This window comes from Amborella trichopoda, chromosome 3 (genome assembly GCF_054954075.1).
Source record: "Amborella trichopoda isolate Santa Cruz 75 chromosome 3, AtrichopodaSantaCruz75HAP2 v2.0, whole genome shotgun sequence".
NCBI lineage: Eukaryota > Viridiplantae > Streptophyta > Magnoliopsida > Amborellales > Amborellaceae > Amborella > Amborella trichopoda.
Window position 1 is genome coordinate 10,556,795 of NC_142338.1, and position 10,563 is coordinate 10,567,357.

A 10,563-nucleotide genomic window follows, 5' to 3' on the forward strand; every position below is an offset into this window, starting at 1 on the left:
ATGTTTATATAAGGTTGCAACTTTATTCTGTGGAAAAACATTGTGCATAAAATCGCCCGATCTAACCACTGACAGCCCGATTGGATTGGAAGTGGCTGGTTCCGGTTTTGGACAGTTAGGATGATTAACCGGTATTTAAAAAAATAATTAAAAAAATGTATATAAATTCTCAAAAACAAAGAATTTGATTTGTAATGCATTTTTAAATATTCTTTACATTATGGTCAAGATTAAAAATTGGTTTGGTCATTAATACTCATGTTTATATTTTCCCATCTTTTTTAAAAAATAACCATTGAAAATATAAAATGGGTTAAAATCCATTTTTTTCATTAAATTTCAACTTCATTTGAATGTGTTTTGTTTTAACCATTCTTTATATGTTTTCATATTTTAGTAGATTTTTTTTTTATTTTTTTAATTTTTTTTCAACACTTTTTTCACCACCTGGGACTTGTTCGGTTAGAGCGGTTGAATTGGCCGGTTTACCGGTTAGGCCGGTTAAACCGCTTCCACACCCATGTCCGGTTAACCGTTCTGGTTCGATTTTACGAACACAGAAAAAAAGTAACACCTCATAAATCCATTGAAAAACACTGTCCCGATGCTAAAAAATTGCTTTAATTAGTCATCTTGACCTCGAAATATACAAATGAGGGAAAAATTGATTTTAAAGTCCTAAAAATGGTATCTCTTATAATACATTATCTATGCCGTCAATTCTTAAAATTTTTATTTATTTAAAGATATGCTCAATTTATACTAGTTTTGGAGTTTAAAATTTTATCATTACATGTGAAGTAGATTTTCGATTTATCAGTAAAATCTCCAACACCAAAACTACAATTTTCGAAGAGCTTTGGAGGTGCTGCGTACATTGATTGTTTTAAGGTTAACTGACGGAGTTAAAAATCAGTGGCCGTCAATTGTTGGTTACGTACTCTTTCGAAATTAAACAAACTCAATCCTCCCCTAAAAAAAACAATACTTTTTTTTAAAATAGGACTTTATCAACTAAACAAAAAGAACCATACTAATCTTATTTTTAAAAATTAATCTTAATAAAATAAAAGTGAAAAACACATTGATAAAAAAAAAAGAAATAAATAAGTTCCCCAAAATTTGAGAAGAATAAAAATGCTAAATTTATCTGATCTGGATTTGCATTATTTTTGCTGGTTAGTGATTTTCAACTTCGTCATTCACACTTTTTACAAACCACAACCTTTGAAGTGGGTCATCTTTTAAAACTTTTCCCTACTCAACGCTGAGATCCACTTCCCTAGTCTTTTTTTGTTGTTTGCATAAATTCAGTGGGAAGACGGGCCCTATTTGTTTTTTTTAAAGTAGAGTAGGAATTAGCTCTTTGAAGGTATTAATACGGTGATGTTAGTGATGAGAATAAAAACCACAACATGGCAACTAAGGTGTGGGGTGCTACCGCCAACCACTTCCCCACCAAATCTTCTAAGTTACATGTTACATGACGCTTGAGATGAGCTTGGCTTATCCATTGACTCCTTCCGTAATAAAGATTGAGAAAGTTGATGCATGGTTCAAAGAGTGCTATTGTCATAGTCCTTGTTTCGAGAACATATTACATTGTGGTCTTCTATTTCTATAGAAATTTTCAACAATTATTTTATCCCTAGCTCGAAAATCACTTTTGAATACCCTTACCAAAAAGAAAAAAAAAACTGATGTATTTGAATAATTAGAGAGGCTAATTTTTTAACACTCCAATGCAATTGCATAATTAGACAATCCACCTTTCAAATAGCTCAAAACATAATAAGAATTGATGGATTTGAGCAACTTGGAATTCGACATTCAAACAGCCCCATACTTAGTTTTTCTTGTGTTTGATGTGATTAAAAACTTGGTCCTTTAAACTGCCCAAACACATCAAAAATTGGTCCGTTAAACTGCCCAAACACATCAGACTTTTGTGTTTTGAGTAGTTATGAAATTGGAAATAAATTTGAAAAATTCAAAATTTTAGTGTTTTTTTCTCTTAGGAATAGGAATTAATTGAGATAAGTTAGGTGGGAGGATTTTTTTACATGAGTTTTAGTAGGGGTTTGTCATCATGCTTATTTTTTGGTTTAGGAAATAGTTTATCTTCTACAATAAATAGAAATGATCTTTTATTATCTTTTAGATAGAGAAGATAACATGAGATGTAGAAAGATAGATGGAGAGAGATTTACTTATGAGTTAGAGAGAAAGAGATAAGAGAGTTTATTTTTTGTGGGTTGTTTTATTTAGGGGTGCAGTTTGTATAGAGCCAAGGCTCTAAACAATCAAAGTAAAGCGTACCTTCAAATAGTGTCAACAAATGTGATTTCAATACTGGAAATCGTTGTGATAGACGTAAAATATATTTTCATCTTTAACTATAAAATTTAAAGCTATAGTGTAGATTGAGCAGATCTATGAAAACCTCATAATCTTAAAAATTGATGGTCCAAAAATGCATTGCAAAGTGTACTATTTTCAAAACTTGAAATCTATTTTTTTCTCATGTCTATGCATCTTGATGTCAAGATGATCAATTTGAGGATATTTGGGTATCAAAACACCCTCTTCCAGTGAAAATTTTGAGGGGGCTCTAATTTGTTTGTGTAGAGCCTCAGTATTTAAAGGGAAGTACTCTATCATTATTAGAGAATAAATTTTGTGATTCAGTAAAGAATTGATCTTGTGAAAAGATTTTTAGGAGTGAATTCCCTTGCAGATCTAGAGAGATGGTCCATTATCTCATTCTTTTTTATTATTTTTATTTTAATTATTTCTTCCCTTCATCTTCTTTTCTTGCAGACTTAGATAGAAGATATATTTTTCACCATTCATTATTATTGTTATTTTAGTTATTTTTTCCTTCATTTATCCCTGCATCAGTTGGTATCAGAGCCCGGAGGCCCATGCTAATCACAAGATCTAGTTATGGAGCCTCTAGATTAAAGATTTGAGAGACTCAAAGATGACCTAGTAGAACGTATTAGCAAATTTATAAAACAAAGTCTAAAAGATCTATTTCATAGATTGCAATCGGAGGAAGAGGAAAAAAAACATAAAGAGTCGACAAATATGAAGAGGAAAATATACTAGTTGCGATATGTGAAACATAACCCTTTGAGATCAAAAGAGAATTCAACATTCAGTGTGATTTTTCAGGATTTGGTAGCAAATATCTCTACAAATTGTACTCCAAGGGTCTTCTTAGTTGGATTTTTAAAAAAGAAAAACTACCAAGGAGATCAGTGGGACTTCATCACCAACTTTTGAGAAAGCCACTAAATATTGAATTCGATAAAATATTGAATTCGATAAACTTGAGATCGAGCTTCTCCCAACCTGGGGAAAATGATGGACAAAGAGATTTGGAAAATTCAAAATTTCAGTGTTATTATTATTATTTTGTGTATTTTTTTTACGAATAAGAATTGTGCTGGGATAAGTTAGGTGGGAGGATTTTTGTGCGTGAGTTTTAGTAGTAGTGCGGTATCACCCATGAATGCCTATCATTTGGTTTAGGAAATAGCTTATATTTTAAGATAAGTAGAAGTCATTTTTATTATTTTTTAGAAAGAGAAGATAACAGAAGATTTAGAAAGATGGTGATAGAGATTTATTTGAGAATTAAAGAGAGAGAGAGATAGAAAAGGTAGTTTATTTTTTGTGGGTTGTTTTATTTATTTATTTCTAAGTATATTTAAAGGGAAGAAGTTCCTCGTTTTTAAAAGAGATATTGGATTTGAATAAAAAGTTGATTATATTTTCTTAACCTTTATTAATACTATTATTTTAGTTATGTCTTCCCTAACATCTTCCCTACATCAACTTTCGAACCACAAAAACACAAAAAAATACCAAAAAAACACAAAAAAATGATGTATTTTTTTTTGTGTGTAGATCAGTGGGTATTACATGCCGCAACTTGTTTTGGAAAGAGTCAAAATTTTTAATGTGTTAGTGAGTCTAGAGGTCGTGAGCTTTAACAGGGGCTCAGGTTCCACCATGACTTAAGCTTAATTCTCATAACTAAAAAAAAAAGAAAAAAAAAAAAAGAAAAAAAAAAGGATGTATTTAGGCAGTTCGAATGTCCAAACATATCAGTTTTATGGGTTCCGGATGGTAAGAAAATTAAGATAAAATAAAATATAAAAATTCATAAAAATAAAACCTCAACCCAAAATATAGATCATGCGGCATCTTCTCTCTCATCCATACATCAATTTCTCAATAATAAAACTAAAGGGGTTTAATTACTCAAGAAAAGAAATAATAACAAGAATTTAAAGCTGTACTCTCAGCTGAAATCCGGGAAGAGGCCGTAACTGTTTGCATGCGCCGTGCCTCACTAGGCAGCTTGTGCATCGAGAAGACAGTGACCCTGCAGTAAAAGCCGAAGTGTTGTTACTGTGACATAGACTATCCTTGTCTCTAGTTACTTAGCAACTAAGTACCTGTCTCTCTCACTCTCTTTCTCTCTCCTTCAAACCTAATCGACTGCAAAAGAAATCTCTAACTCAAGAAGCAAGAAGGAAGAAAACGATGAGGCCATCTTCTTCGGTAGCAGCAGCAACAGCAAGTGGAAGAAGTGGCAGTAGAGGGAACGGGGGCATGACGCCATGCTGCAGTAAGGTGGGTATGAAGCGAGGGCCATGGACCCCGGAGGAGGACGAGGTGTTGGTGGCATACATCGCTCGTGAAGGGGAGGGCCGCTGGCGAACACTCCCCAAGCGTGCGGGCCTCCTACGCTGTGGAAAGAGCTGCCGGCTGCGCTGGATGAATTATCTGAGGCCGTGTGTGAAACGTGGGCACATCGCCCCAGATGAGGAAGACCTCATCCTTCGACTCCACCGCCTCCTCGGGAATCGGTGGTCCCTCATTGCCGGCAGGATCCCGGGACGCACCGATAACGAGGTCAAGAATTTCTGGAACACTCATCTGTCAAAGAAGCTCATCTCTCAAGGCATCAACCCCAGGACCCACAAACCGCTCTTGCCTTCTTCTCCTCCTGGCCCTCTTCAAAACCCTAATAATAATATGAAGAATGTAATCCCTCCTGTGGTTAGAAGCCCTCAAATTTCTCAAAACCCTAAACCTCCTCATGCTTCCACCCATTTCTCAGCACCGCTGTCACCTCATCCTCCTGAAAACCCTAACCCTGATGGCAACTGTGAAGGTTTTCTGGAAGAGAGTGGGAGTGGATCGGAGGTAGGATTTCAATACTCTTACGACGATGAATTTGACCATGAGGTGACTACCATGGCGACTGAGAATGTGTTTGAAATGGGAAACCCCAATAGCGATGGTGGTGGAGACAATGAGTATAACTCTGAGGACACGTTCTCATCCTTCTTGGACTCTCTTATCAGTGGTGATGATGACTTCCTCTTGCAGGAGCAACAACAGCTTATGGTTGCACCGGAGATGACGATGAATGCAAGTGAACCTCAATGTTCTTACTGGGATCGCACCTTATTGCCAACACCGCTCATCTCCGACCATGAGGGTCCTTCCACTGATAAATAAGTTGGGTTCTAGCATCTTCCTTTTTCATGAGATCTGCAAAAGCAAATAGTATGGTTGATGATTTAAGCATCTTCATGGTCCAGTAGAGGCTTGTATTTGAATTATATTATGGCTCCTAATAATTTTGAAATTTGTTTTATTTTGTTTTCAAAGAGTGTATGTATATTTGGTTTCTGAATGTCGAATGCTTGGGCTTGTAATTCACTTGAAGCATTGTAAGATTTCACTCCTATCTAATAAGCATGGTGGTTTTTATCTAATTGAGTGATTGAACCAAAGCGTTATTTACTATATAATCCACTGATAGTTTTAGTTTCATTTATTTAACTGCTAATTCTAGTGCCAACATACGAGTATTCGAATATGATGACTGAAATAAGATTAGCTATTGATCTGACGATGCAATAAACTTCAACGAAATTTTCTCAATTGATTCAATGATCATAATGCTAAACATGTCATGATGCAGTATTCAGGTTCAGTGGCCTTGATATCTTTAAGAAATGCTCCCCCCCAAAAAATAGTATAAGAAAGATGTTTTCTATTGTTCTGATACTAGAACAAGGCTTTTAGCTACTAATGCCATTGATAAAAATGTCAAATTGTTCATGAACAAGGAATACCAGCCACTAGCTTTGTTTCAGCAAATGCCCAAAGGGTAACATTGGAATATATGGCATCCTAATAACTTGAACCTGAAATATTTTTTCAATGAATCCCATAGAATATTCATGTCAATAATTTCAAAAAATATAAATGAATGTTTATATGCTTTCTTTGCAGTCTACCAACGTGTTTCATGTAAAATGCACAAGAATTGCCAATGAACAGTTTCTTTGCTATCCACTTTCATTCTCACTGAATATGAGAAAGTCTTCATTGATTTCATGACTGAGTCATTAATAACATAACCTGGATTAGGTTACTTTAAATTTTAGAGAATGTGATTCCTAAGAAATTATAATACTGATGGAAATATTTTATGAAGTAACAATAGAAACTTTACATACATCATGATCTATGCTCATCAATATGAGGATCAATTTGAATGAACTCAGTCTTTAAGTTTCAAGAGAGAAATAATCCATCAAAGGGATGCCAATCATTTAAAATGTCATATCTAATTATACAAAACCAATATTACCAAGTCATAGTGCTGCTTAAGAAAGTTTCATTATTAAAAGTATCATGGCTACAAGTCTATTACTTCAAGAAATATAAGAAGCTGCATTTTCAAGGGTCTAACATGCTCCGATTTCTTCTTTGATTAGGAAATGTATACAAGATTGAATACAAATAACCTTAGGCCAATGGTGGTGATCAAACTGCAAATTTTATGTATGTCATTGTGTCTCATATATATGACTAGGAGAAATGCAGTTGGTGTTTAGATGCCTCATTCATAATAACACTTCAATATTGGAGTTTAGATGCCCGAGAATAAAATAAAGATCATGAATATTGAATCGGTAGCAATAATAGGACACCAAGTAGGGGGGAGGCTGGCCACATGTAAGTAAGATGGTCGGGAGGAACCCGCTTATAAACAGATCTTCGAGGCTGCAACGTGACCATACGAGGCCGGTCGATTGGAGGTGATAAAGTATGGGGACTTGGAAGAGGTAACTCATCACGTTTAGTAGCTAAAGGAAATGGAACTTGGTTCTCATGACAATAAGAGCTATGGACATATGAACATGAAAAATCAAAACTAGCGAGAATAAAAACATCAGGAGCATGTGTTGAGGAAGAAAACATGCCTATATATGCTATCACAATTGACAGAAGGATGAAAACAATGATACCCAATTTCTTTGGTCAGATAACCCATAATATGCAATTGATAGGCTCAAGAGAGAGTCCATGGCTTCCAAGAGATGGTAAACTAATGAAATAGGTACATTCAAATACATGTGGATGCAAGTAGTTAAGAGGTTTGTGAACAACAATTTGAAAAAAGTCGGACGTTTTGCAAAAATAAGTGTAGGAAACAAGGTTGACAACAATAGATATTGCTTTGGCCCAAATATTCTTATGAGAGTGAAATAGGGGTAAAAGATAATACAATTTCATAAAAAGTAAAAGCTTGATCCCAAGAAAACAAAGAGGTCTCTTCTATACACCCGAGCTTGGAACCCACACGCTAGACACTAGAGTCTTGATGTTTTGGAGAACACTAGACACCAGAGTCTTGATGTTTTGGAGAGAGAAAGAAAGAAAAATGGGTAGAGAGAGAGATTAGCCAAGTGGTTTTGTGCCCATACCCTCGGCACAAGCACGTGTGCATGCGAATGTACTCCGCAGAGGCACTATCTCTCTCACCTTGTACTAAGAGTATAGGCATAAGAATGTCTAATATTAAATAATGCTCATATAACACTCTCCTCTTCAATGTGGGACTCAAACCCCACAACTTTCTCTCTCTACAAAAACAGCTTAGGAAAACCACAAACTATATTGTGTTTAGAAATACACAAGTATTTTTTGAACCAAAATACTAATACTTCTTAAAATCATCCATTTTGTATCCTTTTTATTTGGATAGATTGTATTGCACTTAGCCATTGTCATGACCTTTAGAAGGAGCATTGGGAATGGCTACAGCCATTTGGTGCCCTCTTGCCTATTAGATATGCTAACTCCAAGAGAGCCTATGTAAAACTCTCTAGCAACGAGATCAATAAGAGTGATTTCTAGTGATGAAGTATGAGTATGATGAATAATGAATGCTTATCGTCGTAAGGCAGTAGACTGTGTGAAAGTGGTTTCTTGTTTTAACAAGATCTTCAATAGTTGGCTAAGTATCCATTGAGTCCTTCTGATTCCATATATTTGGAGATGATCGATGGAGTTACCAAATAGTAGTACTATACCTTTCGATCGATATGAAGAAATGAATGTGTAAAAAAGGGAGCACAATAGTAGAAGGTATTGAATCAATTCAAGCTACACCCTAAGCAAAGAACTTATTTGCAAAGGGCTTTTTATTTATTTCTAGATAAGACTGGTCCCATAGTACACATAGACACCATGTTATTTACCTCTGCTCTCACCATAAAGGAGAGTGAAACACATCTGTTTAATCAGCAGTCCTTTAAAAGAAGAGGACTAACAAAGATGGGAAGAACCCGACTCTTCTCCTAAAAGGCTGCAGTCCATAGGGACCTCTCTCGAGTCCTTGGCTTATTATCATCACTTTGAAGCACAATAAATAATACTCGACAGACAATCCTTATGCCCGTTATGCAGCCCATTTTAAGGGAAAAACCTCTTAGCCTCTATAGAGGAACCCTTGAAACCTCATATATATATGCCCCAAAATTTTTATTCATTGCCATAGCACAAAATATTCAGTAGAGGTTAAATTGGTATAATTAGATGTGTGCAAGAATAAAATGTTTTTTGACTTTCTTGAAATATCTAGGTGGCATTTGGTTGTGTTTTAGGAAGGATTAAACACACTAAGAACATTGGAGATTGAGCAAGGTGAATACTCTCGAGTGATGAGGCAAGCGATATTGATCAGTTGTTAAGCATATATGAGTATGATTGTCACTCCTCTGTATACATGTCAAGTATCATCACCAATGATGTTATGTATTGTCACTTAGAGTCAGATATACCTTGAACGCCTTATCAGCTAGTCACCATACTTGTCTTAACAACTGGTGAATAGCAAAGACTATAAAACCATCACACATTGACACCAAATTTTGGGACTTATATTCCCAAGGCCTTCTACGCCTCTTCACAAGGTTTGGGGAATTTTTGGACAAGACTTGATACGTCTCAAGGACCATCATTCTCCAAGAGGAACTCTGGAGACTTCCGTTAGATAATATTAGAATGGGGTGAAACTTTTCAGGCAAGTATATTAAGCATCATATGCCTCTTAGCCAAATTTCACACAATTTGGACATCATTTAATGCATCGACAAACTCATCAGACACCGGATTGACTGTTGGTCCCTTCATGATATTTGGGATCGGTTTGAAACTCTTAGGGAGTTATTTTTGAGGTATGATAACTCATTTTCTAAAGATTTTAGCATATTTGGAGATGATTTGACCACTCGTGTATATATAGAGATAGCCAAGATTTATATACACTAGCTTCCAGCCACATGCTCATCAGCCATGATCACCTCTAACCATTAAAAATGTGATGTTTCCCATTTTATACAGTTTTTCTTATGAGACTTTGAAAGATTGGATTTCTAACTAGGTATCCTATTGTTTGGGCATATATTGGACATAGCCTAAACTCCTATTATAATATACTTTTAAAAAACCACCTCTGTTCAGTGAATCCCTAGCTTCTTATGGCGCGCTTTGGCCGATGCTCAAGTATTCATCCTACATGTTTATACAATCTTTCAAAATGTTTGATTACAAGCATTCAAAAAGGGAGGATGGTAGGAAATACGCATCCCAATAGAACAAGTTAACGCAGCAGCATCAATAGCAATTAGGCAAGGAGACCCTTTGTATGCAAAGGACGAATCTTGTACTCCTAGCATATTCATTTGTAACATATTAACATAGGTTTTTCACTTCTCCATTATATGAGACAGTGAATGTACTTAACAAGGTATCCACAAATATTAGAACTTATTTACCTGGAAGTAAATAAAGCTCCAGACATGGATATACCCTGTAAGAATATTGTTTAAAATCTTTTTTTACTGTTTTATGCTTTTGTTCTTGCACTGAACTTAAGATCAAACTCTACCCCTATCAATCGTGGGAAGGCGGTACCCTATGGATCTCCCACAAGAAAGCAATTGTCACTGTAGCAGAAAATTCAAAGCTGCATAACAATTTGATTTTCAGTTTGAGATATCTCTCGATATAAACGAGTTTTCTCACCAAATTTTGTGGAGTTGTTTCTGATAAACTCCTCTACATCTATGTCGAACTTTTAGGGTCTATAATCCCTTGAGATGAAAGTAGTTTGGCTTACAACAACCTAATATGTCGTCAAAATCAACAATAAAAATAGGTCAACCTCAATAGGGCAAA

General features: G+C 35.3%; 1 protein-coding gene across 1 annotated transcript; it reads left to right on the plus strand.

Annotated features, from left to right (window-relative positions):
- The first annotated feature begins 3,433 nt into the window (after positions 1-3,433).
- LOC18448830 (uncharacterized) lies at positions 3,434-5,801 on the plus strand. The gene has a single exon (XM_006858886.4). The coding sequence runs from the start codon at positions 4,558-4,560 to the stop codon at positions 5,539-5,541; it is 984 nt and encodes a 327-aa protein (XP_006858948.1). The 5' UTR covers positions 3,434-4,557; the 3' UTR covers positions 5,542-5,801.
- Positions 5,802-10,563: the final 4,762 nt, after the last annotated feature.